General features: G+C 38.1%; 1 protein-coding gene and 1 long non-coding RNA gene across 3 annotated transcripts in view; one reads left to right on the plus strand and one right to left on the minus strand.

Annotated features, from left to right (window-relative positions):
• The window catches only part of GNAO1 (G protein subunit alpha o1), a 251,196-nt gene that overhangs the window by 86,319 nt on the left and 142,600 nt on the right, over nt 1–22,277 (plus strand). For both annotated transcript variants that reach the window (XM_031954533.1, XM_003757263.4), the window contains exon 3: nt 12,219–12,360. In XM_031954533.1, coding sequence (XP_031810393.1) covers nt 12,219–12,360 — 142 coding nt within the window. The remainder of the gene's footprint in view (nt 1–12,218; nt 12,361–22,277) is intronic.
• On the minus strand, nt 19,523–21,319 carry LOC116421770. The gene is made up of 2 exons (XR_004232290.1): nt 21,003–21,319; nt 19,523–19,591 (listed from the first exon to the last, which is right to left on the minus strand). It is a non-coding gene; the product is annotated as an uncharacterized LOC116421770 (long non-coding RNA).

Consider the following 22,277-nt stretch of genomic DNA (forward strand, 5'->3'; position numbering starts at 1 on the left):
GAGAGGAATCAAAAAAGGGTAGAACACCTGTGTGGGGTGGATGAAATGACAATAATTCACATCAGAAAGGAGGCAGAGTTAATGTGATGTTTTATTCTTTTTTTCTGCCAAAAAATGATCTTTGAATGGTAAAGGACAAAAATGGCTAAGAACTACTTGACCACCAAGATAAATAAGGCAACTTTTTTGTCCTCAATTAACTGAAGTCACTTGTCCCAGATAAATTTCATTCTCTGGTACTAAAGACCCAAAAAAATATGGCTGCTAAGCCTCTGTCAGTGATTTGTGATATTATGGGAGAGGTACCATAAGATTGGAGAACGGCAAATGTTGTGATTTTTTTTTAATGGAGAAAAGTAGTCTCTAATCATAGACCAGTGAGCTTTACTTTAATTCCTTGGAGTAGGAGGGGGTGGCAGGGAATCAAGGATGAATCATTAAAGAGATGGTTGGTGAACACCCCCAAAACGAAGCAGTTATTACAAAAAGTCAGCTTCTTCAAGAATAGTCACATTAGATTAAACTTATTTCCTTTTTTTGACAAAGTTAATAAACTTGTAGATCATGGCCCAGCCTGGGATACCATTTACCTAGATTTTAGCAAAGCATTTCATAAAGTATCTCATATTCTTCTTTCTTGTCTATAAGACAAGATGAGAACTAGGCCATAATAATATATAGATAGATGGATTTGGAATTGAGTAATAGGCTGTGTTTTTGGCAGGAAATCTTCAGAGAGTGCCACAAGGATCTGCATTTGGCCTGATGCCGGTTAACATTCTTACAAATTATTTGGACAGACTATTTTTTTATCAGATTTGCAGAGGACAAAAACCTAACAAGGATAGCTAATATCCCAAAGAATATCCCAAGGATCCAAAAAGTCCTTGAAAAACCAAAATTCAGTAGGAATAAATGTAAAGTCTTACCTTTTTATTCAAAAAATGAACTTAAAAAATATTTGTGTTTTTTAGTGGACTGCAAGGTCAGTATAAGTCAACATTGTGGAGTGATAGCTAGAGAAAAGATATTAAGCTGCTTTGAAAAGCAGCATTGCTTCCAAGTAATGATTAGAAGAGATAGTCTCTGAAGTTCCCTCCAAATCTGATGTTCTGATTTTAAAGTCCTGAATTACAGCATAATTATTACTTTAGAGGGATTACTTGACAACCAAATAAGAGTAAGAATGGGACACAGGGAGAGAGAAACAACTGGGTATGTGAGGAAAGGATAGTATGAAGATCAGGAAAGAGGAAAGGATAAAGGATGGAACCAAATCTTCCTTGGCTACTTATTGCTTAGAGATAAAAAACAAACTCTTCAGCATGACATTTAAGACCATTTGCAAGGTAGGTGGCTCCCACCTACTATCTAGACTAATCTCATATTATTTTCCTTCATTCACTCTACGAATAGCCAGACTATCTGCTAGCTATTCCTCAAAATTGAGAATCTATCTCCCTATCTCTTTACCTTTGCTCGGGTTGTTCTTCATGCCCAAAATGTAATCCCATCTCACCTCTCCATCTTGAATCCTTAGCATCCTTTAAGGCTCAATTCCCATGGAATGTTCTTGATTTCTTCAGTTGTCATTCTTCCCTTCTTTCTCAAATGATCATATACTTATTATTCCAATGATGTAATAGAGGCTTCTTGAGGACAGGAACTAGCCCACTTGTTTTTCTTTACCTCCCCAGGCTAGTAGAGGACCTTTTAAATAGTAAGTAGAATTGGTTTGTTGAATTGAATTGGATCTCAGTTTCCTCATTTGTAAAATGAGATTGTCCTAAGTGATTTTGAAAACCACTTCCAACTGTGCTATGACTCTTTAAGACACCGGGAATTATAAGGTCATAAGTTTAGAACTAGAAGGGGTCTTAAAAGTCCCTTGTTTTATAGATAAAGAAATTGAGACTCAAAGAAAATGAATCATTTTCTCAAGTCCACACAGATAAGTTCCTGGAAAAGTAAGGATTTGAATCTAGAACTTTTGATTTCACATCCAATGTTCTTTCTACCCTATTATGGATTTATTAATAAAGCACAACATGCTCACAAGTTGAGAGGAGCAAAAGATAGTAAGAACATGCTAATGGACCCCAATTCCTTTGGTGACCTGTTTTCCATAGAAAATCTGACTCATAAGAGAGTACAACTCTAAAACAGAATTCTTGGTAGAAGGGGAAAAAAATAGCCTTGGAAATCCAAGCCAGAAGTATCATAGAGAAAAAATACCTTCATACCAGTTTGGTTAAGTATCAGAAGAAAATGTCAGGTGGGAGTCCAGAAAAAAAGGACTTGCTCAGCAATTTTACCATAAAAGCAATCTCTGAAAATCTGAATATGATCACTATGTTTTGTTTGGCTTCTGGCCTTCTGTTGTCTGCTTCAAATATTTCCTTCCTAATGACTTCCATGTTCTAACTTTCATTTTCATGTTCAAAATAAAATATTCAGATCTATAAACTAAGTTCAAGCTTGCTTTCCAATCTAGCTCTCTATTCTCCTTCTGACCTTCTGACTTTATTGCCAAGAACAATCTCCAATGAAACTTAGTTTGTGAGTGGGTTTTTGCTTTTTTCTCCGAGATATGTAGAATTGAGTGGTATTTCACTGACTTTGTAGCTCAATAAGAACATGGTGAGTTTCTTCAACCATAAATAGGCAAGTATAACTTGAGTGACCTTTAAATTCCCTTGCAATACTAAAATTATATGAGTCTATGATTCCATATCTAGGATGCAGAAAACAAATGTGGCTTGGGGGGAGAGGGAGGTGGTAGCAATGACTAATATATCACAGAACCATCCAAATATGCAAGCTGTCTGACTGGGGCTGCATTTCAGCTCTCTCTAGCAGGGTTTGGGCCTTAGAGATACATCTTACTTGACTAATCTTCCTATATTTTATAGTATCTGAAAATTCATTATTTTAAGTGAAAAAAAATTCCCTCAAATTATTTTCTGTTATGACTCCCGTAGTTCCACAAGGCTTTGGGCATCCAAGTTTTTGTATTCCTTTTAAACCATGGAAGACAGTTTAAAATGGAGTATGATGATGCAATGATGCTTCACCTTATGCCATGGGTATATGATAATATTATATTAGGCACTCTCAATGAATGATCAGCTTTCGATCACAGTTTTCTTCATGCCTTCCCTCCATATCATGTTATATTTCAGGGATCTTATATGGGTAATTGTGCTCTACTTTAATGCCTTCAATCATTACAGGGTACATAATGGTAATACATTAAATTTCACTGGTGGTGTCTGCCTGAAATCTTGTTTTTTCACATTCTAGTTTCCCTAGATTTGTTCAAACTAAAAGGAAGGAGTCTTATTTGATTGTGAATGGGGTGGAGCCTTGCTAACAGCAGATTGATAGCATCTGATAGCACTGCCAGGGAAGAAGACAGAAGAGGTCCCAGCTTTGAAGGAGAAGAGAAAAAATAAGGTGACAAGTGGAATAGTTGTATTCTTCCTTTTTCATTCTCTGCCTTACTTGAATGTCATTAGCTGGTACTTCTGAGTCACTGGGTTCATGGCCCTTTGGTGGATCTCTCTACCATTGTCCCCAAGCATCCTCCAGACTCTAAGGCCTTCCAATTTGTTCAGATTCTCTAGGCCTACATGCACACTTCAGCCTCCTATTTCTTTAAGGCTACTGAAGAGAAAAGTTGTTTGTTTGTTTTTTAAGGAGGTAATTATCTCTAAGTTTGGGCCTTAGGGTCCTGCTCCTGATGTGAATAAATGAGTGAATGAAAGAATGAATAAGCATTTATTTAGTGCTTGCCATGAGGCAGACCCATAAGTTTGCTTCCAGTCTAGCTTTCTGTTCTCCTTCTCCCTTAATGGGCCTTGGGTGGCGCAGTGCATAGAACATCAGACTTGGAGTCAGGAAGACTCATCTTCATGGGTTCAAATCTGGCCTCAGACATTTCCAAGCTGCGTGACTCTGGACAGGTTGGTCAACCCAGTTTGCCTCAGTTTCCTGACCTGTAAAATGAGCTGGAGGAGGAAATGGCAAATCAATGTCTGCCAAGAAAATCCCAAATGCACAGTCCGTCAGGACTGAGTGACTCAACAACAGTAGCAACATACCGCTATGTACTGGGACAAGATGTCAAAGCAAAGACAGTCCCACCTCTCAGGGAACTTCTTTCTAATCAGGGAAGAAGATGTGGAAAGGAGTTGGTGAGTCTGGGACAAAGAAGCTAGAAAGAGTGATGGCTGGTGGGCGCTGCCCAGGAATCATCGTGTTGATCTGATTCCTCCTGCCACCCACATGGGAGAAGCCAGGCCAGGTTCCTGGTAGATGGGAGATCACCTCCTTGATGTCATGGTCCCCTTCAAGAACAAAGCACAAAACAGCAAACCTGCTGGTTGTGATTAGACACAGCATTTCATTCATTCAGTGATTATTTGTTAAGGCCATGACTTAAGAGAAAATGCCTTGCAATTTCACAATTCTGTAATGAGTTAAGTTTGTTTTCTCTTATTTAACTTAGTCATTAATTACCTCCTTTAAAAAAAAACTTCAACTTTTTCTCTTCAGTAGCCTTAAAGAAATAGGAGGCTGAAGTGTGCATGTAGGCCCGGAGAATCTGAATAAACTGGAAGGCCTTAGAGTCTGGAGGACACCTGGGGACAATGGTAGAGAGATACAGCAAAGGGCTGTGAATCCAGTGGCTCAGAAGTACTAGCCAATGACATTCAAGTAAGGCAGAGAATGAAAAAAGGAAGAAAAACCTAGATGGTTTTTTAACATGTAGTTGTTAAGTTGTTATATTTCGGGGTCTTATATGGGTAATTGTCCTCCACTTTAATGCCTTCAATCATTGCAAGATACATAATGGTATTACATTAAATTTCACTGGTGGTGTCTTTCTGGGATCTTATTTTTTCACACTCTAGTTTCTCTCATTTTGTTCAAACTAAAATGCTGCAGCTCTAAGTATATCCAAAAGTAAATCCAAATTACCAGTCTAATTTGCCTCACAAAAAATAGATGGGTATGGAAAGTAAGGTGACAGTGAAAATGAGTCTCTTGCTAGATTAAGGAGGTAACAAACTTCTGCTGCCTTGGAACAGATTTGCTTACAGTGGCTAGAAGTATTGACTATGCAACGGCCATCTCCTAAAATGAAGTCTATATTAGAGGAAACCTTAGCAAAGATCTCTTAAAGACGTAGAATGGTGATGTGAGGGTGAAGGAAGCAAAAAGATTAACACTATTTCAAAGTGATCTGCCTAGCCATCTGGTGCTTTATCAGGGACCACATAAGGTTCTATATGTATTTGCAGCAATGGTACCATTCTTTAAATGCTCACACATACACACACACACACACACACACACACAATTACCCTAGGTTCCCACCTCCTTAGCTCAAGCACTGGGGTACAGGTCCTGAGTACCAAGCAAGCCAAACAACTGACAATTCCCCCATCATTCCTCCTTAGACAGGCCCCTCTAAAACGCAAGAATAGGAAATAGCTAAATGTGGTTCAAAGAGTAGAACACTGGACAATCAGGAAAACCTGAATTCAAATCTGGCTTCAGACTCTTGCTAGCTGTATGACCTCTGCTTACTTCAGCTTCCTCATTTGTAAAAATGAAGATAATAATGATTTATCTACTAGAGTTGTTTTCACGATTAAATAAGATAATGTTTGTAAAGTCCTTTGCAAAACTTAAAATGTTATATATATGTGTGTGTGTGTGTGTGTGTGTGTGTGTGTGTATACACACATATATACATATACATACACATATATATGAACAAATATGTATAGATAAGTACTATATGTAAATGCTAGCTATGAGAACAAGTCTCAGATACAAAGCACTAGCACCTCACTTGAGTATTAAGTGAGGAGAGAAGAGCTCAAGGGAAGGAGCCCATGCTCAAGCACAATTTTTTTCTTTTTTTTTTCTTTTTTTTTTAATAACTTTTTATTGACAGAGCCCATGCCTGGGTAATTTTTTTACAACATTATCCCTTGCACTCACTTCTATTCCGACTTTTCCCCTTCCTCCCTTCACCCCCTCCCCCAGATGGCAAGCAGTCCTATATATGTTGAATATGTCACCATATATCCTAGATACAATATATGTGTGCAGAACCGAACAGTTCTCTTGTTGCACAGGAAGAATTGGATTCAGAAGGTAAAAAATAACCCGGGAAGAAAAACAATAATGCAAACAATTTACATTCATTTCCCAGTGTTCTTTCTTTGGGTGTAGCTGCTTCTGTCCATCCTTGATCAATTGAAACTGAGTTAGGTCTCTTTGTTGAAGAAATCCACTTCCATCAGAATACATCCTCATACAGTATCGTTGTTGAAGTATATAATGATCTCCTGGTTCTACTCATTTCACTTAGCATCAGTTCATGTAAGTCTCTCCAAGCTTCTCTGTATTCATCCTGCTGGTCATTTGTTATAGAACAATAATATTCCATAACATTCATATACCACAATTTACCCAACCATTCTCCAATTGATGGGCATCCATTCATTTTCCAGTTTCTAGCCACTACAAACAGGGCTGCCACAAACATTTTGGCACATACAGATTCCTTTCCCTTCTTTAGTATCTCCTTGGGGTATAAGCCCAGTAGAAACACTGCCAAGCACATTAAAAAAAAAAAGTGGTCTGAGCAGGTACAAAGTCCTGCTGTGTTTTATTCTTTGATCTACTTAATCCTGTCTCACATAGTGCCTAAATTATAGGTTTGGTCAAAGGAGAGAATTAAAAATTCATATGAGAGGCCACTCACAAATACCTTCTCCTTTTCTCCCCACAAAGTGAGGGAATTGTATTTAAGCAATTGTGAACATGGCATTGGTCAAACAAAGAGGCCATTTTTTTAAGTGATGTTTTTCCTAAAACTCCACCAAAATCAGGGGCATAAGTTTATTTGTTTATTTATTTATTACAGCTTTTTATTGACAAACCGTATGCATGGGTAATTTTTTCAACATTAACCCTTGTAAATACTTATGTTTCAACTTTTCCTCTCCTTCCCTCTACCCCCTCTCCTAGATGGCAGGTAGTCCCATACATGTTAAATATGTTAAAGTATATGTTAAATACAATATATGTATACATATTAATACAGTTGTCTTTGCTACACAAGAAAAAAAAGGATTTAGAAATAAGGTAAAAATAACCTGGGAAGAAAAACAAAAAATGTAAGCAAACAATAACAGAAAGAGTGTAAATGCCATGTTGTGGTCCACATTCATTTTTCAATGTTCTTTTGCTGGGTATAGCTGGTTCTGTTCATTACAGATCATTTGGAACTGATTTGAATCCTTTCATTGTTGAAGATAGAGGGGCATAAATTTAAATTAGCATAAGGCAGTTTGAACAAGTCTAGAAATAAAACTCTTTTGAAACATTAGGATTTTGAAATGTGGTCTCAAAAGATTAAAAAAAAATTTTTTGAAAATATTAGTATTTTAAAAAGTCCTATAGGGCCAAGCTCTTTACCTTAAGACACCGTATCATAAGAGAGAAACTGAAATCATTCTGGCTAAGAATGTCAGTCATGGATATTTTAAAATCTCTTGTTTTCTACCTAACATGGTGCTACATCTACGTAATCATAGATATACAAAAATAGAAAGTTAAATGAAGTATTGGGTAGAAGGTGCTGTCCATCTCTAAATCCTAAGCTCTTTTATGACACATAGAATTATAGGATCATAGTTTTAGAGCTAGAAGACCATCATAGACTATCTCTTCTAACTCCCTTAATTTATAGATAAAGAAACAGTGTCTCAGGGAGGTTGAGTAATTTGTCTGATGCCACAAAGGTAGCAAGCTCAAGAGGTGGGATTTGAAGTCTTCTCAGTCTGGTCCTGGAATGTGGTATAATGAAGAGAGTTAGCCTCTAAGAGTCAGGAGACTTGGATTGTCATTTACCTGAAGTCAAGCAAACTATGTAAGCTGTATGGACCTCAGTTTACCATGTGTCAAACAGGAACAATGCAATGTTCCTTATCTGTCTTCTAAGACAGATGTAAAGATCAAATAACAGGGAATGGGAATGTGGAGTAAACATTCAATGGCACCTACTATGTGCTAGTATTTTCAAGATATTATGTCAGTGGATCCTCAGAATTACCTTAAGAGATGGATGCTATTATTATCACCATTTTACAGTTGAGCAAACTGAGGCAGACAAGTTAATAACCTGTCCAAGATCATAGAAGTATTGACTGAGGTCAAATTTGAACTCAGACCTTCTTGCTCAGAGCTCAATACTTTGCCCACTGGGCCACCTAGATATTATGACAGCCATGAGATGTGTTGGGAAAAAATAACAATGCTTTGCACACAATTAATGTTTAATCAATATTTGATGAATGAAATTGAATAAAATTCTATGTAGCCATAAGGTAGTAACTTTCAGAAAGACAAGTGCTTAAAATTAAAGATAGTAGCTGAGAAGTCTGAATAATGCTAGTTCCAGTCTCTTCATCTGCAAAATGGAGATACCACCTACCTCCCAGGTTGCTGTAAGGATCAAATGAGTAAATATATGTAAAACTCTTTGTAAACCTTAAAGCACAGCATACACATAGGCTGCCATTGCTGCTGTTATTGTTGTGCTGTTGTGGATATTGTTGTTGTAAGAGGGAGGGAACCAGGAAAGCTCAGAAAAGACATAGCTGGGAAGGGAGCCAGCAGATGTTGCAGAGAGTTGACTCTCCAGGGCAGTGGTTCCTAATATGGTGGAGTTCCTCCAGGTATGTCAAGGATCTTACAGAGCTCAACTCCTTCAGCGTTAAGCCAGCGACCCAATCTAAGCAAGTTTCCTTTCTGTCCTTTTGGTGTTGACAACTTAAGTGTTCAGTAAGCCAGTTACCACAAAGAATAGTAATACTGTGCCCTGCCCTAGAGAGGACAGTGGTTTTGCTCCAAGTTGCCCCCTAAAAATCCCCCTTCAGTGTTTTTGGAAGCACAACAACTGGCCTCTAGATTAGCATCTCCACAGCACTCTAGGAGAGGAGCCCCTGATATGATGGCCGGAGCAGTGAGGTTGTGTAGCACCTTCTGATGAGTCCCTTCCAACTCTCTCTAGAGTTCAGTAATTAGCTAGTTTCAACCAGACTAAATTATATTGTCCCTGGAGAAGTAATTTGGGCTGTTGTATAGAAAGCCAACCTGGGGGCAACTTGGTGGCACAGTGATAGCGCACTGACTCTGAAGTCAGAAGGACCTGAGTTCAGATCTAGCCTCAGATGCTTACTAGCTGTATAACCCTGGGCAAATCACTTAACTCCAGTTAGAGATAAAGGGAGAGGAAGGAAGAGAGGGAGGAGGCAGAGAGGAAAGGAAGGAAGGAAGGAAGGAAGGAAGGAAGGAAGGAAGGAAGGAAGGAAGGAAGGAAGGAAGGAAGGAAGGAAGGAAGGAAGGAAGGAGGAGGGAGGGAGGGAGGGAGGGAGGGATGAAGAGAGGGAGGAAGGAAAGATGGAAGGGAGGGAGAAAGGGAGGGACAAAGGGAGGGAGGGAGGGATGAAGAGAGGGAGGAAGGAAAGATGGAAGGGAGAGAAAAAGGAAGGAAGGGAGGGAAGGACAAAAGAAGGGAGGGAGGGATGAAGAGAGGGAAGAAGGAAAGATGGAAGGAAGAAAGGAAGGAAGGAAGGAAGGAAAGATGGGAGGGAGGAAGGAAGGAAGGGAGAGACAAAGGGAGGGATGAAGAGAGGGAGGGAGGGAGGGAGGGAGGAAACATGGAAGGAAGGAAAGAAGGAAGGAAGAAAAAGAGGGAGAGAAGGAGGAGGAAGGAAAAAAGTCTATGTGTATACTGTCTTTTTGATCCTTTGTAAATGATTTAAACTCTCAGGCATCTCTATAAGACTATAAATTTCCTCTTAAGTAGTTTCCTGTGTCTTGGATCTGGACCTTTATCTCCCTACAAAAATGCTTTCCTAACATGGGGTTAATTGTAAGAAAAACAATACCTATGTGTTCTGGCCAAATACTAAAAAAGAGGCTTCTGTCCATAACCAGAAATAACAATTAGCAAATCAACTGATGGTCTTGTTTATCTTTTTATTCACAACAACAATAACTGGTTTATTTCAAATAAAATGTCCTAAATTATATTAAAATTGCTGATTCACCTAGACTGAACAAGCATTGCTTAAGTACCTACTATGTTCCAGGTGCTGACGCTATAAAGACAAAACTGAAAATGGCTTAAGGAGCCATTCCTCCTCAATGGAGGTTACATTCTATAGGAATATGATGTCTTTTTCTTGGGTTCAAAGAACCAGTTTCACAAGTAAGGAAGAGGGAATTAGAGCTTGACAATAAAGGTGTGAGCATTTTGGAGGATTATAAGATCAATATCAGTCAACAGCATGATGCAAGAACACTTTATCTCTCCCCCCCCAAAAAAAAATTAGTTATCCAGTAAGAGTAAGCATAGTGGTCAAAACAAGGAAGATGACAATGTTACTGTAGTATGGCAAATTACATAGTGTTACATGTTATTCTAGATGACACACTTGTTATTAAACAATGAAAGTGTTTCTGAATTTCCATAGTTCTTTCACATTATAGCAGGAATACAAGCCTAATAAGCACTTTTATTAAATCAGCACCTGTAATTACAGCCTAAGGTCTTGCTTAAGCTAGCAAATAATTCATATACTTTTGACAAAATTAATTTACAAATATGGCTCCCATTAATGTATTTTTTATTGTTCTCTTCCAAAGGAAAATATGTGTTTATATATATTCACATGTGTATGTGTGCATATATATATATATTTCTATATATACATATATGTATGGGAGGGGGAGACTGACTCTTTCTTTGCTAATTACAGAAGAGATATTCCTTCACTGAGGTATTGTAGAAACTTCTATAATAAGCAGCTTTGTCCCTAAGAAAGACCTTTTATTTCATCAACTTATAATTTTTGAAAATGTACTGAGTGTTGACCTTGGGGTCAGGAAGACCCAATTTTTCCCTCTCCCACTCAACATATACCGACTGTGGGTGAGTAACTGTGTAGGATATGTAGGACTTGCTGGAAAAGTGCCCATTTGCTTCAGTATAAGGAATTTCTTCATCTGGGAGTTCCTATACTAATGAAATCATAGACTCAGGAATTGTCTCCTCTAGTATTTATTTGATTGTCATGGAGAATTTTCTATAGAATCTACTATCAGGCAGAGGTCAGGAGGGAGAAAGTCTTATACCCCGAAGAAAAAGAAACCAACACAATCAAAGCACATTCTGGGTGGTGGATTTTCCTAAGCAAACTCCTTGGATGTTAGAACATACTTGGATATTGATGGTGAATAAATGAGTATGTGTGAAATATGGTGCCGAGCCTTCCCGCCTCCCCTCCTCCTGGTGCCTTTGCATATGGCATTTTCCACTGGGTAGACAGATCTTTAAGGTCTTAAGAAAAAAAAAAAAAAAGGATCACACCTCCCACTTTTTAATATGGCTTGGGATCCTATTTTCCCATTTTTACCCTCAAACCCCATAAGGGCCTTAGTAGATTAGATACTACTAATACAAAATCCACACTAATTTGGACACAGGTTGGCTGCAGCAAAGTTTATCTTGAACTAAGATTTTATTTTACCTGATACCATTGACTACAGAAGAGTGAATAGAACAGGGTATCTCATGTTAGATGTACTAACTAGCTGTGGAACTTTGGGTAACCAACTTCTCCTGTTTGGGTCTTCTTTTCCTCCTCTATAAAATGATGAGCTTAGATTCAGAGACCCCTTTTAGCTTTAAATTTTTATAGTCTTCCAGCTCTGCCATTCTATGTTCTAAGGCCTCTTCCAACTCTGCCATTCTGTGCAGTTAAAATATTCCATGTTCTTTAGTCCCTTTAAGTTCTGACATTATTGGTTCTATGCCCTAATTTATGTTCTTTCTACATCCAATTTCTATTTTCTAGGTCAGGGGTATCAAGCTCAAATAGATCCCTGCATATAGCATATTAACTTAGAAAAATACAAATTAACATGATTTATTTACTGTATTTATATTTATTTTGTTAACCTTTTCCTGCTTATAGTTTCATCTGGTTCAGGCCATACGCTGGAGTTTTACAGACCACACTTCTGCTATTCAAAGTCTCTTCTGGCTCTATGCTTTAAGTATTCTGTGATATTATTTCAACTGAGGAATATTCTTATGACATTTGATGTATTTGGGTTTTTTTTAGGATTATTCATGAAGATGGTTTCTCCGGAGAAGACGTGAAGCAGTATAAGCCTGTGGTCTATAGCAACACTATCCAATCCCTGGCAGCTATTGTCCGTGCCATGGACACCTTGGGCATTGAATATGGGGACAAGGAACGAAGGGTAGGTCAATATTCTGATTGAGACAGTGGACTGAATGACTCCTCTCTCTATTGCTCTGCTTTCTCCTTTTTTTTAAACATCAGACTGCCTGGAATGAATGACTGTGGATTATGCCGCATAAGAGAAGGCATATTTACACAACCTAAGCAAATATATCCAACTGACTTGGTAAATAGAATTGAAAAAAGGCCTCAGAGTGAAGAGGTAGGCACAGCTTTAAGAAGGAGCTTTTAGTCAAGGCAGTTGGAATGCCAGATTTCTTCTGCAGATAAGAAATGTCTGCTGACCTATACACTATGTAGAAACTAAGCACTACTAACACTGCAGTAATACCTAATAGATGAAAATTAAGAAAAATGCATCATCCAGTAAGTCAATATGCATTTATTAAGTACCTACTAAGTGCCAGGCCCTAGAGATACAAAGAGAGTTCCTACAAGGGAGGGGATTACATTTAAAATTGATCTCTCCCTTCTCCCCCACAAAAGAAAAGAAAGGTATTTTCAGACAATCTCAGTTGAGTCATGAAATATTCCTGACAGTTGTCTAAGCAGTTTTCTCTTCCCCTATAGGAAGACCATGTCATAGAACAGGGACTGTTTTTAAGGTCTGTTTCTAGGTACCCATTTAGTGGTGAAATGAGTAAGTACAAAAAAGCATCTTGTTTGCAAACATTTGAATTAACCACAGGACTGACTTATACTCAACCACTCTGGTGACACCCAAAAAAAAAAAAAAAAAAAAAAAGAGAGAGACAGAGAGAAAGCAAGCAGAGAATATGCCTGTTTTCCTAGTCAGCACTGAAAAAACAACTCCAGGGAACTCCTTCCCTGAGCAACTTTTTCCTTCTTCTCCTATAGGGATTCTAAATCTCAATTATATTTTCAAGTATAACTTATTGTATTGAAATTGTGTATTAATGGGGATCTCAGAGCACAATGGCAGCTGGGTATGGATGACATAGAATTGGACGTAATCTGTTGATTACTCAGAGCTTAGTTTGAATGTTGCATGTATCTTGTCATTGCCAAAATCCATGCACATTGAGTGTCTGTGACAGATGGCTTTAAATGTAGAAATTTAATTTTTATGCACAAAGTTCTGATTCCACAGAGATAACCCATCAGGATCAAAACCCCAGCTTTGCCAACTAAGGGAAATACTTTGGAATCAGGACTGGTTGATGGGTTATTGGGATTCAGGAGAATCACCAAAGGTTCTTGCTGTTCCTACTACTACAGAGAAGGGCAGGAGTGGAGGTGACATTGTTTCTGTGTAGAGCAGCCATCTAATGCCTCACCACTGGACTTGAATGGTCATGAATTTTGTTCTACTCTTAGTTAAAAGTAGGGGGGGGGTGCAATAATAAGCAGGATGAATTTCCTCTTCCCCTCCAGGGTTTCCTACATACTCCAAGAATAAGCAAATCACCATGCAATCATCCAATATTTATTGAACATCTTGCTACTGCCTCTGCACAGTAAAAATAATACCTTTATATTTATATGGCTCTCCATTTTGCAAAATGTTTTATTTCATCTTCCTCTCCTCCTTATGATTCTCCAGCTCCTCTATGAAGCAAGCATAGCCTTCCAAAGAACACACCCAGATCCCTCTCCCCTCGCCTTTTGTTCTTGTCCCTAGAAGAATACTGCCTGCTCAATGACAAAAGTGACTATATAGGGAAAATATGTGGCCCCTGATGAAATCTTGTGAGAAGGAGCCAATAAGAAACAGCTAGATGGCACAGTGGATAGAGCACTGGTCCTAGAGTCAAGAAAAGGAGCCAGTAAAGGAACCATTTAAAACCCTGCAGAAAATTGCAGAGACCAGGCCCTTAATTTTCCTCTACACTATCCTAAAGAGCTGATCCAAGTTTGAAATTCTATTCATTTTAAAATCTGATATTCATTCAAATACTTACTGGTACCTATTATGTACAAGGCATTGTTTTTAGGATTACAAATCTAGTAAATCTAGTGGGGATCCCCCATCCCAAACTGATCACCAGTAGAGGAGATAATACTTTTGATACTTGGATAGATTTATGATTTCACTAGAATTCATGCTCTACCAAGGTAGGATACACTTTCATTCTGTGTAATTCTTGGCCATATTTTCCTCTAAATCTTGTCTAAATTATTTATCCAAAATGTTAGTCTTGTTCTAATATCTTTTAAATACCACAATAGCATTTGATCTTTCTTTCTTTGAAAGTGATATCAAGTGATATCTGAAGAAGGTCTGTATTGGAGTGTCTCAAAACTCTTTCTTTGACACAATTCTTTTCAACATTTTAATCAGTGATTTGGTTAAAAGTATAAATGGCATGCTTAGCAAGCTTTCAGATGACATAAATCTGTCAGGGGACAGGGGACATAAGCAATATGCTGGATGATAGGATCAAGAGTCATAATATTTTGGCAAGCTAGAACCAAATTTAATAAGAAGAAATTTAATAGGTAAAATCTTAATTTTTTTTTAAATCAGCTAGATGAGTACAGTTGGAAGAAATGTGATTAAACAAAAGTTGGTGTGAAAAAAATCTGACTATTTTAGTGGACTGGAATTTTGACATGAGTACACATCATGATATGGCAGCCAGAAGAGCCATAGATTATCTGAGGCTACATTGAGAAGGAAGTATAATATATTTAGTGAAGGAAAAAAATATACCTGTTCTACTCTGTCACAATCAGGCACTCTGGGGTATTGTGTTCATTTCTGGGGGCCATATTTTAGGTAGGAGAGCAATAAACTGAAATGGATCCAGACAGTAGTGACTAAAATGGTGAGAAGACTTGAAACTATATCACAGATGGAATAATTGTTGGAGTTGGCAATGGATTTAAATATGGCATGTCAAAGAGAGAGAAGAGGCAAAGATCCACATGATAAGCCTGAAAAAGATGGTTTTGCCATCAGCAGAAATAGAAAATTTAGTGGAGGAAATGGGGAAGTGGTGATGAACTTAGTTTTGGACACAGCTTTTGAGGTATCTGGGACTCGTAGTGGTAGAATTGCAGTCAGAGGACCTGGTTGGCATCCCAGCTCTGCTACTTACTGTCTGTAAATTTGGATAAGATCTCTCTAGACCTCAGTTATCTTTTCTATAAAATAAGATGGAGAGAGAGTAGGTGATCTCTAAAGTGTCTTCCACTTCTAAGCCCTATTATTCTTTGAAAAATGAAACTAGAACTCAGAGGTTAGAGATGTAGATTAAGAAGCCATCTGTATAGAGGTGGATAATTGAAGCCATAAGAGTGGGTGGGATCCTTAAGGAAAGTAGGTCACAGAACAAGAGAATTTGAGCTAAGAAAGAACAGAGCCTTCTACCATAGTATTCCCCCCCCCTTTTTTTAAGCATTCTAAATAATTTAGAAGCATATTTTTGCATATACAAGTAATTTCTATAACTAAGAATGCTGGATTTAGAGTCAGAAGATTCACTTGGGTTTGCCATTTACTAGCCATGTGACTTTGGGTAAATTACTTTCACTCTAGGCCTGTTTCCTCATCTGTAAAATGAAAGAATTAGATAAAATGACCTCTGAGGTCCTTGCCAACTCTAGATCTAAGAGCCCAATGCCTTATGTTGCTCTCCAAAGAATGTGAGGCCTTAAATTAAATAAATGTACATGATCCCTTAAATGAACCCTTCAAAAGTAAGGTAAAAAAAAAAGGTAAAAGAAATCTAGCAAAGCTATTAATATATATATATATATATATATATATATATATTGCAGGAGTGCTTTTTGTAAAACCATGGCTCTCAGACATTATTCTTATCTGCCTATGAATAGAGACAACTCTAGCAGAGACTTCATTATAAGAAATTATATTTTTTATGTTATTTATGTTCAATTTATTTATAGTTCATTGAGCTCAATGTACTATATATCAATGGAACCTTCCCATGTGGCAAGTGTGTGATGTCTCCGGCCATTACAACTGTTTTAAGACTCTCATACAAGATGCAAATCAGCTAGTGATGCTTTAAAAAAAAAAGTGAAAGTAGCAATAAATCTTTATTATCGACACATTTTAAGTCATGCAAGAAAAGCCTTGAGGAAGCAACATCAAAATAAGAGGGACTTAGGCAAAAGCTATATCCAGATTTTAGTTCCTGAAGGCACAAGAATGTACTTAGGTGTCATTTGCCAGAGAGGACACAACCAGGCCTCCACTGGCAGGGAAGGAGAGGCTTTTTGCTGGAGCTATGAGATAAATATCAATAAAATAGAGGAAGGAGTCTGGTATCCTTAGAGATGCTCTGATTGTCCTCTAAATATATTACGATCTCAGCATTTTTCCTTGTTTGATATGAAAACTTCCATTCTTTATACCAGGGCTGCCCAGATGCAAAGGTGAGGAAGTGTTTTATAGGAAGGATCAGAGTCTCACTTAGGTGCATCTGATTGGTAATTATCTTATATCACATATAGGAAGATGTCAGGGATTGGGCAGCAAAGTTCAGTTGAGTACATCTGGAAGTCTCCAGACTATAAGTCTATATAGAAAAAGTTCCAAAAAACATGGATTGTTGGTGGATACTAATTAAGAGAAGAGGACATCTCCAGAGCAGAATCAGCATGATAAACATAAGTCTAACTCTAACCACATAGCTAGAAAGTAATTGGGAGAAAAATGGAGTGAATGTGTCATACAGCAAGACCCCATTAGCACTTTGTTCCAGTTATATCCCTTCCCTAATTTGTGTCTTCTGTTTTCCTCAGCATCATTGCCTTGGAGGACAGGGCAGTTTGTCAAAGATGATCTGGAATCAGCTTTGGGATTATTCAGAGGACAGAAATTTTGTGCTATGTTATTATTTGCTTTTGGTTTGTACATTTTACCTATCATATTTTATTAAATTTCTCTTGAGATGGAAAAACTCAAAAGTTCTTTAACTTCCATCAGTGTGGTCTTGTATTTCAGGGGCATTCTATGCAGGCTCTTGAATATAAAATCAGAACAATCTACTTAAGTGTTTGATTCTGGTCAAGCTTCATTACCATGGACAGAAAATAGATACACTTTCAATGATCATTAATTCTTACTTTACTCCACATAAATTGGCTCCATTTTACTCTGTCTTCCAGGATAAAACTCCCTAAAATGGTACTGACTAGAAACCAGTGGAGCATCAGGATGTGGAAATGTCTAGTCTGAGAAAATTGTTTTGGATTTGTATGTGTCTGCAAACATAAATCAATGTGCAGACTACTTAGAGACACATGATGACTCTGCCACTATCATTATTTAAAGGTGTTTACTAAGCCCCCAGATCAGTCCGTTCATGTGCTTAGTGCTATATACTATACATTAATCATGATTCCCTCTATTCCCAAAGATTGCAGTTTAAACAACAAACACTGATACATTAACATTAAGAAACTATAGATTAAATGAATAGGCAGAAATAAGATGTTCAAATAATAAGATTGCTGAAGCTAGAACAGAACATACAATGTCAGAGCTGGGAGACCTTAGAAATAATTTAGTCCAGGAGAGGAAACTGAGACTGAGAAAGGTGACCTGGATTGTCTAAAATCCCACAGCCAATCACCTCAGTTCTTAAAACCTTAGTTTCCTCATCTGACCAAAAAAAAAACGGGAAGGAAGATAAGCGCTAAGCTGAGTCATATCTGTGTTTTAGAGACGTGCTGATGATAGATCACTTGAATTATCAGAGAGAATGAGCTCAGTATAGGGTGGGCTATGTGAGTGCAGCCAGTTTGAGGTTGAAACCTGATGGAGGAGATTACCAGTATTTGAAAGACTACAAGAAGGAAGGTACTGGACTGACAGAAACCCAAATTTAATCTTAGATGTTAATCAATAATTAATGATATACTCTGTAATCTCTCTGTGGCTTGTTCCCTCACTCAGATCAATCTTGGATGTTTATCAATAATTAAGAATATTCTCTATGATCTCTCGATGGTGTGACCCCACCCATATTCTCTTTCTGGGAAAGTTACAATCTGACTCATTTAACTCTTTCCTTGGCTATTGAGGCAGGCAATTCAATAAGCATTTAAACGAAATATTTATTCAAGACAATGATGAGCATAAAAAGGGCTACACAGCCCCTTTAGCAAAACCTTAGTATATTTGCTACATAAATTATCTTATATCAGTTATTTCTATTTCTAAGAAGTAGTTAGGTGGACAGTGGATAGAGATTAGACCTGGAGTCAAGAAGACCTTAATCCCTTTTGCCTTAGTTTCCTCACCTTGAGAGAAATTATGATTAATAATCAATAATTTGGGGAGATCCAGAGTTCTCCCCTTCTTCTAAAGCCTTGATTTTAAAAAGTTCAGTCTCTTGAAGGTCATTGCTGATGATGAAACTGGACTAACTTTCTTATTCAAGACCCCACCATGGTGAAGTAGCCATTGGGTTTTGCTCAGGCTTGCTTGGGGTATACATTCTTTGAATAGATTGCTACTCCTCAGAAACACCTATTCTTTGAAGTATATATTAAGTGTAAATAAGCCATATTATCTTTGGTCTAAAAGAAAGAGGCCAAATGACAATCCTTTTATCAATAATGTGCTGGCCTTAGTAATAAAATGATTAAATTACCCAGAAATTTTTTGTCTTGAAACTTTTTAATCATAATAATCTGTAAAATGGGGATAATAATAACCTCTCACACTGGATTATTAAGAGAGGTTTAAATGAAATAACCTTCATATAAGTCAATATTACATATTTTTACAAATGGTAGCTATTATTATTAATATTATTGCTCCCAAAAAGATTTAATGGTTCAATCTCAGTTCCCCAAAATTCATCATGACAATTTTGAAACAGAATAGTTTGGGCACCGTTTCCAATGAGAACTGTCTTGCTCCCCTCTCCCAGCTTTTATCACTGTCTTTCAGTTTCTAGTCCCACCATAACTGTCACCACATTCCTGGAACTCCAAACTTGTCTCTTTTCATCATGTTCTTACTGTTCCAAGTCCTTACTCAGGCATTTCTAGCCCTTTGTCTCTCTGCCACAGATACTACCCTCTGCGGCCAATTTATGGCTCTTTTTGTAACTACAGTCTCCCTAAAGTTTCTTCTTCTTCTTCCTGTTCTGTGCATTTCTTCCATGAGCCTTCACCCCATAACATCCTAGGCAATGGTGTCTTGTTCTTTCAGGATCATGTCTCTTCCAGTATCTCTCAGATGCATCCTCCTCACTCTCCCATCCCTCCTGTGCATGCCCTGCTACCTAAACACAAATGAAATATTATAGAAAACCAAATCAGAATTAAAGCCAAATGCAAGTTAGCTCTCTGTCTTCCAAGTCCAGTCAGACTGTGGGGAAATAATGAGCTGTCAGAGAACTCTATAGATTTGTTTTGGGTGGATAGGCAATTGGTTTTCACCTGGACTCCCTAAAGTATTTCCCTGAATGGTACTCAGAGGCAACTACAGAAAGAACATATTCAGTGGTGCCTCTTTAACTTCTAGAGACCTTTCTAAGGAGCAAATTATAATTCTGCCTGCTGGTATTCAAGACTCTCCATTAATTGGTCTGGTACTACTTATTTGAATTTATCTAACATTACTCTCTATTATATAGATTCTGCCCAATTCAATCTAGCCTCCTTATATTCTGGCATGCACCTCACATACTTCTGTTCCCCCCCAAGGTCTCCTGCCATTCATGGCCCACCTTCTATTTAAATCACTCCTATCTTTCAAGTTCCAGCTCAAGTTGTACATTCTCTACAAAACCTTCTCAAATAATCTGCGTTGGTGTGTAAGATCAGAGCTGGAAAGGATATTAAGAATATCTGACACTCTCATACAGCTTGTAAGTGGCTAAGCTAGAATTTGAACTTGGGTTCTATGACTCCCAAGTTCATTGTCCTGTTGACTGTACCACACTGAATTCTCTGGAATCCTATGCATTTGGGCACTTAAACCTATAATGTCTCCTTTTGTTCTCTTAACTACTGTGTGTATGTGTGTGTGTGTGTGTGTGTGTGTGTATGTGTGTGTGTGTGTGTGTTGTCTCTGTAGTTAAATTGTAAATTTATGAGGATGAGACTCTTCCTTATCTACCTTTGCTGTTTCTCCAAATGTCTTGCATAGAACAATAAATATAGCAGTGATTCTCAAGCTTTTTTGCTCATGTCACAGTGTTATTCTTTGTCAAGGGAAAACCTGGGATGCTCCAGAGAGCTAGAAAAATCATATAGGCAGATATGATTGCGAATACAAGATCCATACAAGTCAGGGCACTTTTGCAAAGCTTGGGGTATGTCCTTCGAGCACCACGGAAGTACTTACTTCACTAAGATGTGCCCACAAGACACTGATCACCAGTGGGGCACTCATTCCCAAGGTGCCCCCACCACCGTGCCCATCCCCTGGACTTGCAGTTCTTGCTCCTGCTCTGCTATATTCTCCACAGAGAAGCGATCCATTTACCCAATGCCCTGGAGCCCTGCTGCCAGCCTTTTAGTCATTTGAGGATAACAGTACAATGCCCTGGCCATCCCTTTGTGGTCTCTCACTCTCCCTACATGATCCTCTGCTTCTTTCTCCAGCCAAATATGGCCTTGAAAACATATTTTGGTGCTATGTCTTACATATGAACCATCCCTGTCAATCTACTGCAGTGTGCTACTTACCCTCACCAGGAGTCATTCCATTGGCTTTTAGGTCACCTAAAATTTATTCTTCTGAGATCGTCCCGTCCCACAATTTGCAGTCATATGACACTCCTGAGAGAATATTGGTATTGAAAAGATGGGTTTTTGTGGCAGGACAGCAGCATGGTATCCGTGAAAGTGCAGCCCAAGTCCCCCATTGTGATGCATCCTATTCTCCTCCCCTCCTCCTTTCTTACTCCATCCATTACAGGCCTAGGTCCCTGTATTTACATAAACACACACACACAAAGGCTGCCCCAAACAGCGCAGTCTACTATTTGTCCATGACTTTCCATTAAAGAAAGGAAAAAAATGGAAAAAACATTCCACAGGTTCTTAACAAATACTTGCTGACTTGCCTGGCAGCCTCCAGGTCAGGCACAGAGAGAGCTGGGCCCACTCTGCAACAGCTCTCATCTTAGCTCAGCTAGATTGCAGACAGACATTTGCAAAACCTCACTTCTTGGCAAATGCAGCATTACTGCCCTTACTCCACCATAGGGGCTTACAGACAGAATTGGAATTGGAATGAATCCCTTACACTACTTAAATCTCATCTCTCTTCTCCATGGCCCCAAAAGGACCAAGAGGATTTTGAAGGAGCATTATTGTTTCTCCAGTATATTCCATTGCACTTATAGTCAAAAAATTGATGCCAAAAAGTAATTAATGAAAATATAGATTCAGTTCAGTTCGGAAAAGTGCCTACTATGTGCAGAGTGCTGTGTTAGGTTCTTGAGATATAAAGACTAAAAGAAAACAGTCCCTGCCCTCCATGAGCTTATTTAATGATAATACACAGGGTTTAGGACAGGAAGGCTCTTTAGAAAATCATCTAATCTAAACCCTCTGTTTTATAGAGGAGTAAACAAAGATCCAGAGAGTTGCATGGTCCATCTAAGGTCACAAAAATAACAGAATTGTAATTTGATTCCATGTCCTTTGAAGCCAACTAACTCCATCACCTCTTCCATTATACTGCATAGAAATACAATCAAATGATGTACCAAGTGATATAAAGTCATTTCAAGATGATGAGAATTCAAATCATGGATTAAAAACAGCCTCTTGTAGCATCTAAGGGGTGGAGGGAAATTTCCAAGGCCTTCAGGGATGTTCTATAAATTAATTGAGCTCTATCTTCAGCTCTTCCCCCTCTCAGATCTCACACAATATTTAACTCTCCTCCAATGTGATAATCTACTATTATTCATTATATCACTTGGAAACATAGTATCTTTTACTGAGCTTCAG

The sequence above is a fragment of the Sarcophilus harrisii genome, chromosome 2, assembly GCF_902635505.1.
Source record: "Sarcophilus harrisii chromosome 2, mSarHar1.11, whole genome shotgun sequence".
Taxonomy (NCBI): domain Eukaryota; kingdom Metazoa; phylum Chordata; class Mammalia; order Dasyuromorphia; family Dasyuridae; genus Sarcophilus; species Sarcophilus harrisii.